This window comes from Artemia sp. Qi Xiang Cuo, chromosome 21 (assembly GCF_049724085.1).
Source record: "Artemia sp. Qi Xiang Cuo chromosome 21, ASM4972408v1, whole genome shotgun sequence".
NCBI classification, from domain to species: Eukaryota; Metazoa; Arthropoda; class Branchiopoda; order Anostraca; family Artemiidae; genus Artemia; species Artemia sp. Qi Xiang Cuo.
In genome coordinates this window covers 51,254,840-51,270,571 of record NC_142814.1, presented here as the reverse complement: position 1 = coordinate 51,270,571, position 15,732 = coordinate 51,254,840, and the positions used below count along the sequence as shown (strand labels likewise).

At 34.2% G+C, this 15,732-nt stretch overlaps 1 protein-coding gene across 1 annotated transcript in view; it reads left to right on the top strand.

Moving 5' to 3' along the window:
* The first annotated feature begins 2,058 nt into the window (after window positions 1-2,058).
* LOC148939689 (dipeptidyl peptidase 8) overlaps window positions 2,059-15,732 on the top strand; it is a 95,749-nt gene continuing 82,075 nt past the window's right edge. Inside the window, exons 1-2 of the mRNA XM_089107190.1 lie at window positions 2,059-2,262; window positions 15,476-15,695. Coding sequence (XP_088963316.1) covers window positions 15,490-15,695 — 206 coding nt within the window. The 5' untranslated portion in view covers window positions 2,059-2,262; window positions 15,476-15,489. The remainder of the gene's footprint in view (window positions 2,263-15,475; window positions 15,696-15,732) is intronic.

Sequence of the window (15,732 nt, the reverse complement as noted above, 5' to 3'; positions counted from 1 at the left end):
GTCTAATCGAAATATAACTACACTTAGTATAAAAATCAAAGACATTACATTATTTTTTCGAGCTTCTAGCTGCTTCTATTTGTCAAGTTTTACAAAATTAATCGACAAAATCCCGTTTTTTCTTTCCGGAGTCACCGTTTTTTCTTTCCGGAGTCCAGTAGATTCGCTCTTTGAAATTTAGAATGTGGTACCTTATTCGCAATTCGTTCGAGCACCTCCAAAAACACAATACAAAATAAAAAACATTCTCACTTAAAATTCTACCGAATTTTAAGATCCATCTATTGAATTTCTACCGAAAATCGCCAATGTTTTACAGATTGTTTGAAAAGAAAAGTGGAAACACCGCATCAGTTCTGTTGTTGCAGGATTATGCGTCACAAAGATAAAGTTAATTTCGGATAAAAATGAAATATGATTTTTAAATTTACCCACCCACCCCCTCCCCCCTAAGGTGGAAATATATACCCCAAATTGGTATTTACAAGGGTGGGGGCAAAATTCATTTGCTTAAAAAATGATTATTATATTCGTAAAGAGCATAAAAAAGGCATCAAGTGGTATGTTCACCTTATTCATAAGTCAATAATATGAACTGCAAAATATTTACCCATACTAGTTGTTACGCCTCAAAGCCTGCAATGAACCGTTTCAATGTGAACATTTTCTTGCATACTATGTCCGTGAGCCATTTTGATTTTAAAAAATATTGCGTCAGTGTGAACTCAGTGTAAGGCAAATCTTTGCGTCATAATCAGGGTGTTTTTATATTCTTATTCTTATCATTGATAAGCGAAGATCATCCAGTGATCTTCGGGTACGAAATACTTGGCAATGGAGAGGACAGAGATAGACATTTAACTGCAATGTGGTGGAGAAACCTTCAATTGTTTTCAGTTGTTTATTTCAACCATTTTGTGTTGTTGCAATAAATTGTAGGCTCATAGACGATAAGTCAGTCAAGCAGTTTGCAATTCTTGAGTGGGTCCGAATTCAATCTTTATGTTTTATTAGTTGAGGGTTGACTACAATTCAAAGAAGACAAGAGCAAGAAAAGCTAAGAGTGTATTTTTGCGCCACTATGTTAATAGCTGTTACTATGTTAACCAGTCTCTGGGCCAGTGACTGCTTAACTTTACGCGTCTTTTCCTCAATTTCCGTAACTGGAGCTCTTGAAGCCCAGTAACTGAAAAGCTCACTGGTGACATTACACAGCAACTCAGCAACGCAAAAACATCCACTGAACTTGTGGTGTCCCACAAGAATATCTAGTGACCTCTTCAGTGACTGGGCCAGTGACGCAAAAATGCGCTCTAACATTTCCGTTCATATTTTTCATATTTTTCTTTGAACTCTTGGCAATGGACAAATGAATATTCACACATAACCATCATACTAAAAACAAAATTGATACCAAAATTTCCATTATCTTTAATCATATGCAATCATTAGCAAAATCACAATCTATTTTCACTTTTTTTTCTTACTTAAATTTTTAATTTGGATGCACTTCCTTATTTTAGTTATTATATTCCCACTAATATTTGATTGTAAATGTGCTTTCACGGTGATAAACTAAATGCTCGTTTTTTATTATAAAGGTGCTTTCATATTGATACTTGCAATGCTTGTTGACTCTTCCTATGCCCTAGTCCCTCGAGACATCGTAAAGAAAAATTTACTGGGAGTGGCGAGAGTTCTCATGAAACTTATTCTATTCAGGTTGTGATAAATAGATTACATTATATAGCTGTCTTATTGTTTTTCCACTAGTTTTGAAAAAAAAAAGAGAAGAAAGTACTCTGTGGGACGAGTTCCCATTTTATACAGAAAGCACCATTTGTGTTTTAGCGGGTTTTTAGGTGGGGGGATGGAAAGATGACAAGAGTGGAAGTGCTGCGCAAAGCCTGAAATCAGCACTGACTAAGTAAAATCAAATTTTCTTTTTTATAGTTGATAGATGGCATTAGATCCGACATTGTTGGAGAAGTTAAAGATGCGAGAAACCATGCGGGGATGATCCCAAGCGGATCGGCCAATATTTTCAATTTAAAAAGCTTGTTGATATGAGCGCGAGCAACGCCAAGCGTCGCGAGCGGCAAATTTTTGGACAATGAAACTTTCTACACAAAATTGATACTATTTTGCCACCCAAAGTGGCACCAAAAAAACCGGCCGAGTGGCAACCCTCGTCATAACTGAAATCAAGGAGAAAGGGAAGAAAGCAGATAGGATCAAACAAATTTAATTAAAATTATAAAGGTATTATAAGGTATCTCCTTTAACAATAACGGGAAAAGTTCTTGATGAGAAATGTTTGCTATCTAGGAAGGAAATTGTGTCAGTTGAATAAAAGTGAGGAATGCTTCCAGAACCTTAGCTAGGCTTTGCCCAAGGAAAGCATTCTGAAGTCTGCTAGCTGATGCCTAGGTCAATATACTTTCCCTCATCCACAGGTCATTCATTGACTTTTGCTGGTTCTTGGTAAAATGCTAATTTAGCAGTAAAGTTCTACAAAATCATATTATTGAGTTAGGACAAAAGTGAATAAACCATTCAATGCCTTTTTTATTCTGATTACAAATATAATAAGCATTTCTATCAGAAATGAATTTCAGGCCCCCCTGTATATAGGCCAATTCAGGGTTAGGTTAGGTTATTCTAGGTTAGGTAATAGCCTATATAGGGGGGGCTGAAATTCATTTCTGATAGTAGCCTAATGCTTATTATATTCGTAATCAGCATAAAAAAATACATCAAATGGTGTATTCACTTTATTTGTAACTCAATAATATGATTTTGTAGAACTTTACCAGTTTAGCTACTTTTAACTATTTTGCAAAGGGATTTTAGTTTAGGAAGATAAAACTTTCAGGTACAGGTCTACAGACTAAAGTAGCCTATGTCCTGGGAAGGTATTTTGAAGGGTTAATTTTTGGCAGTTCATGCCAGTATTATTGACTTATGAATAAAGTGAATATGCTACTCAATGTTTTTTTTATGTTCTTTACAAATATAATTATCAATTTTGTTGGAAATTAATTTTACCCCCACCCCTATATAGGCTATACCAATTCAGGATATGGTAAAATTCTACTTTTATCTATTTTGGAAAGGGGTTAAGAAAATGAAACTTTCAGGAATGGGTCTACAGGCTAAAGTATGTCCCAGGAAGGTATTTTGAAGTAACTTTCTCCACTTCTTCTCCCTCTAGAGGGTCCTGAAATTTGCCTACATGACAGGTCTATACCCATTAAAATTTTGACAAAACAACACTTTACCTTAATTTTCAGGTATCAGTTTCTTTTTCTCTGGCTTTAGTTCTGAAAATCTAATTCCTGTTATTTGAGTAGAATTTTAAGCTATTTCAATGTTTTTTTTTCAAAATTTAGAAAATGTATTTACTTATCTTTAAAACCTTATCATTTGGGAGTGAGTAAAGTTGTGAAGCTGAAAACAATTTAGTTCCACTTCATTTAAGCAGAAGATTTATTTTGCAAGGTTTCATTTTTATAACACACACATTTTAAAGGTCAGGACCCTCTAGAGGCAGAAGGAGTGGAGGCAGGTACTTTAAAATACCTTCCTAGGACATACTTTAGCCTGTAGACCCATTCCTGAAAGTTTCATTTTCCCAACCTAACCCCTTTCCAAGATAGCCAAAAGTAGCTAAAGTAGAATTTTACCCAGGATATATATTTGCACATTAAATGGGGGGGGGTAAAGTTTAAACTTACCTCTCATTTAGATCAGAAATAAATTTTACCCCCAACCCCCTAATGTGCAAATATATAAGATACTAAACCAGTTTGCCAACTGTTGGAACAATATTCTGTACTTTAATCAGCACAGAAACCACAAAACAACTGACTCAGATGTGATTTATACATCACCTGAAAGCTCTGTCATTGCTTGTTTCATACCCTTTGAAAAGTATGCCAAAAGCAGTGTTGCTAATATATGAAACTACTTTTCTTAAACTCATGACAATAAACATGTACACAACATGCCAAACCTATTATCTAACCTATACTTTATTTGCATACTCCAACATGTCAATGAGAAGACCAACATGGGACACAACTGGTTTTCCAACCAGGATCAGACAAGCTCCTTTACATTTAAACCTTCAGGTTATTATATTGAAAACAAATAAAAATAAAGATAGTAGACAAAAACATTTAAACTTTCAGATACTTGTATTGAAAACAGACAAAATTTTTAGTATTCCAAAGTAAAAAATATAAAAAGAAACAGTATTAACTTAGAAAACAGAGAGAAGTCATCAAACTCTTTTGATGACCCAGCATAATTGGTTGATAGGTCTTCAGGGATTCAACACCAATGCATATGCCCCTTGCATTCATCATAAGTGACCCAAAAGCATCCACAACCATTCCAAGCCTTATTACAATAAATGCACCACCAACTGTTGCCACCATCCCCAGAACTTGTTGAAAGCTTATTTCTACCTAAAGAAGAACAAGCAAATTAGCTGAAGTATTATATCTTATGCTTGAAAAAAAAAGCTAAATTTAAGTACAACTGCAAACCTAAAAATCAAAATTTAAAAATTCAAAATTCCTAAAAATCCTAAAATCAAACCTAAAAATCAAAAATTCAAAATTCCTAAAAATCTTCAGTTTCAGGCATGAATTAGTGATATATTTATTTCTTACATTTTTCTTGAATTCAGTTTTGCCCTATCACACAATTTGTTATGGGGGGGGGGGGCTAAGTGGCTATTTTTTCCAGATATAAGAGCTTTATTCTGATAGAAGATTGCAGTTTTGTAAAAACATTTTAGTAGCTAAAATGGTTGGGAGGAGAGCAAGGGATTTTACCAGATGGCAGGTTGTTTTTACCAACTATTTTTTGTGCCTATAATTAGCATATTATATGTTTTAAAGATGATACATTAAATCAATGCAAAAGTCATTAAAACCGCTGGATTTACCAACCAAGATTGAGATTTGGTATATGTAATTGCATCATTTTCTTTAACCAAATGAAAATTGTGGTACCATCTGTAAAAAAATTCACATATTAATTTTGGCAAATCCACCCAGAGTAAAATTTCCCCTAAGAATTTTACCACCCTGGAAACTTCCCTCCCAATGGAAATTCCTTTCTATAGAAATCCTCTTTATGTATGCTATACATAGATATTATATGTAAACAATGGATAAATTTTATAACTTATAGAGCTTTCCTCTTGTGCTGTGAGGGGGGGGGGGGTCATGTTACAAGCAAAGATATAGCTAATAGGATTTTCAACTATGCTGCACAAAATCTTGATCAGATAATTTTGGGAAAAAAAGATGCATGGAAGAGGGGCTAGTTGCACTACAATCTTTTTAGTCCCTTAAAATGGGCACTAAAACATTTAATCTCTGTTTGAATCAGCTCTCTCCCAATATTCTGGGACCACTTGGCGTGTACAATCACCACTAGAAAAAAACAATAAACACACATGCATGATCTTTCTTCTGGAAAAAAATATGAAATTCCATATATTTTAGATAGGAGCTTGATAATGAAACAAATAAAATTTTAACATCAAAATGCAAAAAATATCAAAAAGCAACAGTATTAACTAATAAAACAGAGCTTTTATTGTTTAAAACATATCTTGCAGTAAACTTGTTCAACCTGACTTTAAGAACTCATTTAGCTCCATTGCTGGTTTGGCGTAATAGGTTGAAAGAACTTTAGGGATACATTGTCAATGCATATGCCCGTGATACCCATTAAAAGTGACCCAAAGCACCCACAACCATTCCAAGCTTCATGTCAATAAATACAACACCAACTATTGGCACCATCACCAGAACTTATTGCAGGCTTGTTTTTATCTAAAGAAAAACACAATTTAGCTGAAGTATTATATCCTATGCTTGGAAAAAAGAAGCATAATTAAATTACAATGCTTAATCTGATAATGTGATTTTTGTTAAGATTTTTTCACTTTTAGGGGGTGTTTCTCCCCTTTTTTGAAAACCAAGCAAATTCTATCGGACTTATAGCCTTTGATGGGTAACACTAAACTTAAAGAAGCTTATATAATTGGAGTCACCATAACAAACTCTGTTTATAATTCCGTTTTTTAGCGTTTCGGTTACTATTGAGCTGCATCACTCCTTACTTGCAGTTTGTTACCAACAAATTTTTGGATAGGTTCAATTGGGTTTTCCAAATAAAGTATCCATCTTGAAATTATTTAATTAAATCCTAGAAAAATGGCAAAGAAAACTTTGCAAATGAATTTTTTTGTTTTTTTTTTTAGTGTGATAGATTACTGAAACCTTAGAAAAAGATTAGAAAGGAGAAAATGGTAAAATTTGTGGCAGAGCCCTAACAGTATCAGTATCCCGAATAAAACTAGATTAAATAATGTTTCATGTTATTTGTTTTACAAACTGTATAGCCACAATTCAAGAGAAAAGACTCCAAACCAATTTTGCAACATTGCCATCCATTCAGTTTCCAACCAGTTTTGTGTTTATATTAGAAAAAACAACTATGTTGGGAATAGGTTTGCTGTTACTAGTAAAGCAATACTGTACACTATTAAAGTTTTTAAATGATGATCTTGTATTGTTAAGAAAACTAACCATTTAAAAACCTTACCATTCCTAAAAAATAAACAAAATTTTGACTAATTATGACTAATAATTATATACCTTTCAAAAAAATTCAAAATCCATGCAAAATTTGAAGACTGGCAAAAGTTAGGCTCTGCTTTTTGTCAATAGATGCATTAAACTGAGCTAGAAATGCTGTTGTATGTTGAGCATGAGGAAGAAAAGGATGAAAAGCTGCCATTCCTAAGGAAAATTAGTGAGGTAGAAGTTGTTTTCATATTTCTTTTTTTTTGGGGGGGAAGGGTCAGTTTATTTGTTCAGGGTTGGTAACTGATTTGGTACCCTACCCTGAAGTGGTATATATAGGGGTGGTGGTAAAATTCATTTCTGACAAAAATAATTATTATATTTGGAAAGAGCATAAAAACAGGCAGCAAGTAGTATGTTTACTTTATTTGTAAGTCAATAATATGAACTGCCAAAAATTTACCTTTTGAAGTACCAACCTCCACTCTTTCTCCCTGTAGACCTTTAAAAATCTTTGTGCTATGAAAAAAAAACCTTGCAAAACACATATTCCGCTTAAATAAAGTACAAGCAAAGTGTTTTCAGCTTCACAACTTTGCTCAATCCCAATTTATGAGGTTTCAAAGGTCTGCAAATAAATTTCCTAAATTTAGACAAAAAAAAACATTGATATGGCTTAAAATTCTACTTAAATAACAGGAATTGCATTTTCAGAACTAAAACCTGAGAAAAAGAATTGATAACTGAAAATTCAGGTAAAATGCTGTTTTGTCATAATTTTAATAGGTATAGACCTGTCAAGTAGGCAATTTCTAGGACTTAGAAATTAGAAGAGGGTTAACATGGAAGCTTGGCAATACCTTCCCAGATTGTGTTTTCGGCCCTGGATTCACTGAAGAAAGTTTCATTTTCCGAACCTAACCCCTTTAAAAAATAGCAAAATGTAGCTAAACCAGAATAAACCGGGATAAATTTATCTAAAATTCTATATAAGTTTTTGTCTAGGCTATCTTTAAAAATTTTTGGACAAAGATGAATGAAACTTGGGAATATATTAAGAGCCTCAGTGATCTCCAGAGTATTTTTGGTAAATTTGCAGGTGGCTTTATAATTTAGCTAGGATGAAAGTGAAAATGTTATTTGATGTGTTTTTAATGCTCTTTCATAATACAATAATTGCTTTTGTTGCAAATTGTATCTTGAGCCCTTAGAGGGGCCCCAAAGGTATTTCATTTTTATAACCACACAAAGAAGTTATCAAACTAGTTAAGTTATTTAAATATAGGGGTGGTGGTAAAATTCATTTCTGACAAAAATAATTATTATATTTGGAAAGAGCATAAAAACAGGCAGCAAGTAGTATGTTTACTTTATTTGTAAGTCAATAATATGAACTGCCAAAAATTTACCTTTTGAAGTACCAACCTCCACTCTTTCTCCCTGTAGACCTTTAAAAATCTTTGTGCTATGAAAAAAAAACCTTGCAAAACACATATTCCGCTTAAATAAAGTACAAGCAAAGTGTTTTCAGCTTAACAACCTTGCTCAATCCCAATTTATGAGGTTTCAAAGGTCTGCAAACACATTTCCTAAATTTAGAAAAGAACATTCATATGGCTTAAAATCCTACTTAAATAACAGGAATTGCATTTTCAGAACTAAAACCTGAGAAAAAGAATTGATAACTGAAAATTCAGGTAAAATGCTGTTTTGTCATAATTTTAATAGGTATAGACCTGTCAAGTAGGCAATTTCTAGGACTTAGAAATTAGAAGAGGTTAACATGGAAGCTTGGCAATACCTTCCCAGATTGTGTTTTCGGCCCTGGATTCACTGAAGAAAGTTTCATTTTCCGAACCTAACCCCTTTAAAAAATAGCAAAATGTAGCTAAACCAGAATAAACCGGGATAAATTTATCTAAAATTCTATATAAGTTTTTGTCTAGGCTATCTTTAAAAATTTTTGGACAAAGATGAATGAAACTTGGGAATATATTAAGAGCCTCAGTGATCTCCAGAGTATTTTTGGTAAATTTGCAGGTGGCTTTATAATTTAGCTAGGATGAAAGTGAAAATGTTATTTGATGTGTTTTTAATGCTCTTTCATAATACAATAATTGCTTTTGTTGCAAATTGTATCTTGAGCCCTTAGAGGGGCCCCAAAGGTATTTCATTTTTATAACCACACAAAGAAGTTATCAAACTAGTTAAGTTATTTAAAAATGGTTAAAAACATATCACTAGTTTATAATAAGGTTGTTGAAGAGTAATATATTCCAAAAATACTTATTTACAACAATTCAAACCTCATTTATTAGGTAACTCAATTCAAACTGTTTTCCTACTGTTTCAAGTTTTTCAAATGCCATCAACAAAAATTGCACTGAATTTTGTGATTCGAAACTTTACCGTTGACAATTTGGGGTATATTCCAATTCAGGGTATATGTTTGCATATTAAGGGGTCAGGGGTGTAAAGTTCAAGGTAAATTTGCAGTGGGCCATATAATTTAGCTAGGATGAAAGTGAAAACATCATTTGATGCTTTTTTTATGCTCTTTCATAATTCATATAAAAAACCTTTGGGGCTCCTTTAAGGGCTCAAAATGCAATTTGCAGCTGAAGCAATTATTGTATTATGAAATATCATAAAAAAGGGCATCAAATGACATTTTCACTTTCATCTTAGCTAAATTATAGTGCCACCTGCAAATTTACTGTATTTTCCAGGGTAAATTTGGGGCAGTTTAAATTACTGACCTAAGAATAAGGTGAATGTACTACTCAATGCTTTTGTTATGCTCCTTCTGAATATAATAATTGCTTTAGGCCCAGGCCTACTTCGGAATTCAATTTTAAGCCCATTACAGACCCTCAAAGATGATACCTTTTCTTTTGTTGGCGGCTATATAAAAGGTTTGAAAATACATTTCTTACTTCATCTTATGCAGAATGATTATAGCTAACACATTTCAACCAGGCCTACAGCTCTACTATATTTTACCCCCAGCCACCCTCATGTGCAAATATGTAGTCAAAATTATATAGGCTATTTCCCAAGTGTTTTCTGATTTTGATTTCATCACAGGTGATTGAATTTACTGGTACACTCGTTTAAACTAGAGTGTTGCTAACATCAGTATATAAGCAGTACCTAAAATAAGAGAAAAATTATCATCTTTGAGGGTCCATAAAGGACTTAAAAGTAAAGCAATTATTATATTTGGAAAGAGCATAGAAAAAAGACTAAGAGATACTTTCACATTATTCCTAGGTCAGTAATTTAAACTGCACCAAATTTACCTTTTTAAGTACCTACCTTTAACCTCCCTCTTTCAACACTAAAGGACACTAGGTAAAGTTCTAGTTGAGGGGCTTCTTACTATCTTTTGGAAAGTGAGAGAATTAGATAAATGATATATCCAGGACTGAATCCAAGATCTAAAATAATACCTGGTGAGGTGTTATTATCTCTTCCAGTTCCTTATTTCTACTTATAATACTGCATAGCCTTTATGACCTATCCAATTTTTACACAAATGTTTTAGCCTATCTTAATTTTGGGCTTTCAGTCTCTTAGTCATTCACAGTGGTTCTTTAAACCAATCCTTATTATTGCTCAGCAGAAATGGCAGAAAGGGGGCACCTGCAGGAAGGGGGGGGTAAGACATCAGACTAGCAGTGTTGAGGGGTGAGTATGACTGTGCTTTGTGACCTATTCAATTTTTGAACAGCTGTTTTAGCCTATCTTAATTTTGGGCTTTCAGTCTCTTAGTCATTCACAATGGTTCTTTCAATCAATCCTTATTATTGCTCAGCAGAAATGGCAGAAAGGGGGCACCTGCAGGAAGGGGGGGGGGGAGACATCAGACTAGCAGTGTTGAGGGGTGAGTATGACTGTGCTTTATGAACTATTCAATTTTTATACAGGTGTTTTAGCCTATCTTAATTTTGGGCTTTCAGTCTCTTAGTCATTCACAATGGTTCTTTCAATCAATCCTTATTATTGCTCAGCAGAAATGGCAGAAAGGGGGCACCTGCAGGAAGAGAGGGGGTAAGACATCAGACTAGCAGTGTTGAGGGGTGAGTGTGACTGTGCTTTGTGAACTATTCAATTTTTATACAGTTGTTTTAGCCTATCTTAATTTTGGGCTTTCAGTCTCTTAGTCATTCACAATGGTTCTTTCAATCAATCCTTATTATTGCTCAGCAGAAATGGCAGAAAGGGGGCACCTGCAGGAAGAGAGGGGGTAAGACATCAGACTAGCAGTGTTGAGGGGTGAGTGTGACTGTGCTTTATGACCTATTCAATTTTTACACAGATGTTTTAGCCTATCTTAATTTTGGGCTTTCAGTCTCTTAGTCATTCACAATGGTTCTTTCAATCAATCCTTATTATTGCTCAGCAGAAATGGCAGAAAGGGGGCACCTGCAGGAAGGGGGGGGGGTAAGACAACAGACAAGCAGTGTTGAGGGGTGAGTGTGACTGTGCTTTATGACCTATTCAATTTTTATACAGTTGTTTTAGCCTATCTTAATTTTGGGCTTTCAGTCTCTTAGTCATTCACAATGGTTCTTTCAATCAATCCTTATTATTGCTCAGCAGAAATGGCAGAAAGGGGGCACCTGCAGGAAGAGAGGGGGTAAGACATCAGACTAGCAGTGTTGAGGGGGGAGTGTGACTGTGCTTTATGACCTATTCAATTTTTACACAGATGTTTTAGCCTATCTTAATTTTGGGCTTTCAGTCTCTTAGTCATTCACAATGGTTCTTTCAATCAATCCTTATTATTGCTCCGCAGAAATGGCAGAACGGGGGCACCTGCAGGAAGAGAGGGGGTAAGACATAAGACTAGCAGTGTTGAGGGGTGAGTATGACTATGCTTTGTGAACTATTCAATTTTTGCACAGCTGTTTTAGCCTATCTTAATTTTGGGCTTTCAGACTCTTAGTCATTCACAGTGGTTCTTTAAACCAATCCTTATTATTGCTCAGCAGAAATGGCAGAAAGGGGGCACCTGCAGGAAGGGGGGAAGACATCAGACGAGCAGTGTTGAGGGGTGAGTGTGACTGTGCTTTATGACCTATTCAATTTTTACACAGATGTTTTAGCCTATCTTAACTTTGGGCTTTCAGTCTCTTAGTCATTCACAGTAGTTCTTTAAATCAATCCTTACTATTGCTCAGCAGAAATGGCAGAAAGGGGGCACCTGCAGGAAGAGGGGGGGAAGACATCAGACTAGCAGTGTTGAGGGGTGAGTATGACTGTGCTTTGTGACCTATTCAATTTTTATACAGTTGTTTTAGCCTATTTTAAGTTTGGGTTTTCTTAGTCTCTTAGTCATTGACAATAATAATAATTTATTTTTTTATTATTTATTTAATATTTTTATTTATATCCTCTCTACAAACATAAAATGCTGATAGAGGAGTAAATAAAGGAAAAAGAAAAATACACACACTAACAAAATACAACATAGGATTTAAAAATCATGCAATGAAAACACCTCTGATGAATAACAGTACTATAACAATAACAATACTATCGGATGCAATTAAGAGAAAAATCAACAATACACTCTTTACGATTTTCAAACCTTAGCGCAAGCTCTTCCATTTTCAACGTAATATCAAAAACTCAGTATTTCTTAACAATATAAGTATTCCTGATCCAGAAGAGAAGGCCAAGAAAAAACTTACAATATTGAAAGAACTGTCTACAGATTATTAGGTGATCAGTCTTATAAAAAACTTCCAAACCAGCATGATGAAAAGTATATGGGGCTCAAACAATGCATTATAGAGTCTTCCTAGGCAATTCTTGTCAAACTGCCCTTTTATTTTGGCAAGCATACCATAAGTCTTTCAAAGTTTTTCCTTAATAGCTTGAATAATTAGTTTGCGTATTCTTCATAGACACAGCAAAAGGTAGTCCCAGATAATTTAACGTATCCGTAAATGCAATTGAGGATGACCTGACTAAGAAAAGACTCACCTACTCCAGAATTTGGATGAAATACCATAAATTCCGTTTTAGAAGCCTCTAAGGAAAGGTCTATGTCTGACAGACTAGATTGGACAAAATTAATAGTAGATTGAAGTGAATCAAGATCTTTAGCTAGCAAAACAATATCATCAGCATGAGATAGATGGCTAATATCTTTGAACCAATCAATCAGGAAAGGGGGAATATTTCTAGTAGCTGTATGGATAGTGATACTAAATAAAGCTGGACTAATGACCAATCCTTGTTTGATCCCTTTCTTTATTGGAATAGTTTTAGTAGAGTATTCTACTTCTGGAGCCTCCTCTGTATGGAGGAGGTTTCTCACTAGAAAGGTATAATCTCTATGGAGATAATAAGGCCTTTGGAGCAGGCATCACTCTAGAGAACAGAGAAAACTCGCCTCTTAAGAGAGGGTGGTACCTTCCTATACAGAAAGAGGTACTTGTGAACAAAACTTGAGAACAAACCAGTTTCTTTGTTACTTTATAAACAAATTTGAGCTATATATTTGCACAATCGGGGGGGGGGCTAAAGTATAGCAGGTCTGCATGTAAAATGTCTTAGGTACAATTATTCTGCTTATTATGAAGCAAGAATTGTTTTCTAACTTTCTGTCTGAATACTTTACCCCCCTCCCCCTCCTAATGTTCAAATACATAGTCCAAATTATATATTTCCCATGTATTATGTCACTTTTCTTTGTCTTGTCTCACGCTAAGCTGAAAGAAACCAACAAAGAAACTGTTTTCTTTCTTGAGTTTTACACAATGTAAACTTGAGTGAGTGGTGTACAATAGACAAGTACCCAGAAAGATATAAAATTAAAGTAGTTTTCACTGAATTCATCTCTTCATAAAACAGACAGCAGGTACAATTTCGAAAGCTGTATTACTTAAAATATAGGTTTGAACTTTGTTCTTTTTGTTTTCAACATGATTCATAAACAGAATGTATAGAAGGAACAAGGATTTAGTATACCTTGTGGATGAGATTTTTTACTAGCAAAATAGAGATAATTAGAAAAGCAGTAAGAGTCGAAAAACCGCAGTTGGTGTACCTATTCAAATCTCGTAAATACAGTATAAATAATGCCTGTGCATTAAACAAATAGTAAACACAGCTTTTTAAAGTTTTGTTCAGCTCAGGAAACAATTGGCCACTTTTATTAGAGTGGCCGTATGCACAAAGTTTTGAGTTCAAGAAAAGTAGTACTTTAAGAAACTAGAATCTCTAACTGATCCTAATGGTCCATGGATTACAAGGGAACTGCTGAAACTAAATCTTGAGCATCACGGGCTAAAAAATAATCCTCCATTCATGACCACAGCTAGCTCAAAATGAAATTGATTAAAAACGGAAAGCTTTCAACTAAAAGTAAGGAGCAACATTAAAGCTTAATAAACGGAAACTATTCTATATAATGGGGGGTCTGCTCCCTCCTTACCCCTTGCTCTTCACACTTAAGTTTAACTTTTTTCCAATTCTCTAAGAATGACTACTGAATCACAAGGCCTATTTAATCATGATAAGAGGCTGTTTTGAAGAACTAAAAACTTTAGTATAACAAGTGAGGGTAGAGGAGGAGGTAGTCCCCTCATATACAGAATAATATCTGTTTATTTAATTTTTAATGTTACTCATTATGTTCAGTTGAAAAAACTTGTTTTTTGGTTTAATTTTTTTAGAGAGATTTTGCCAATCTTGAGGGAATAGCATCCCAATCTCTTTCTATCAACATACTTGATTAATTTAAGTTTTTTAAGAGGGATAAGTTCTTTTAGAGTTGAATACTAGCTAATAGAAAATAATTTTTGGCAGCTTGAAAAAATAATGTGACTATTTGTCAGTTATACTGTATTGCAATTTAATGTACATAAGTCAGCTGTTTTGTTCTTTAATTGCCCTGAGGAGGTTTCTATAGTTAGTCTAGGTGATATTAATGTAACACCATCTAATTATATCATTTACCTTGGCTTACTAATTGGTTGTACTCTTCAAGAGGCTCAGAATTTACTTCTTGAACATGTATCGAAAAAAGTATGCATTGCTTATACTGGAGTTGTTACCAGCCAGGGAAACTCCAGCTGCAAGTATCTGGCTTTTCTTTATAATGCAGTTGCTCTGTCTCATGTACTGTTTTTGTCCCCCTTTTGGAAGATTTTGAGTGACCACAATAAGAAAGATATCAGTACAGTATTTCTTAAGTACGCATGGTATCTGCTACGAGTACCACCTTCCATTAGAAATCGCCATATTATAAAGTATGGTTTTGTTGAGCCTCTTGTTGCAATTGAAGAGGTCATTTTAACTTATTAGAATAAGTCAAGACTCATACCCTTATGAGTCTGTGCTTTATGTAAGGGTTCACCTTCTCAAGCAGTATTTTTTTGTGTAATTTTCAAATGTTGGTAGTGACTGTAATTGTTTTTTTTTTCTTTGTCTTTTGCTCTGTTTTTCCTTGTTGATTTTCAGATGGGTTTTTAATAAAATTCAACTCAACATTTTAACAAGTATCATAATGGGCAAATTCTTCCTCCAAAGACTGTTCTTTGACTTAGGGACTAAGAAGAAGAGTCGTGTAAGGGATCCATCACAAAGACCTTTAGATCCATTCTTGTCTCGTAGGAAATTTTGAAAATTCATCTTTAATCCCATATAGTAGCCCAAGTGGATTAATTAAAATGGGGGAAAAAGTAAAAAAATAGTTGTTTTTTGGTCATTCAAACTAATACTATTAATCACCAAATTTTAATTGCCTGAGATTTGGCCAAATGCATTTAGCTTCTTGTTTCCCCCCTGTTCCAAGTTTGAGAATGAACACAGGAATAGCCTTTACATATCTTTGTTTTGTATTGCAGGGAGTTTGGATAAGATGGATGACAAGAAAACATGGACGGAATTAAAAAAATTAGTCAAAGATTCTAAGAAACAGATAGCAGCACTGTCAGCAAGGATGCCAGCAAATGTTACATTTCGCAAAATAGATGATAACAAGACCAGAATTTATTTTTTATCCTCTCAATCAAATGGACGAGAATCCACAATATTCTATGCAGATTTATTGCAGAATACTTTACAGTCAGTTTATATATCTTTCTTGTAATCTTTTTCTTAT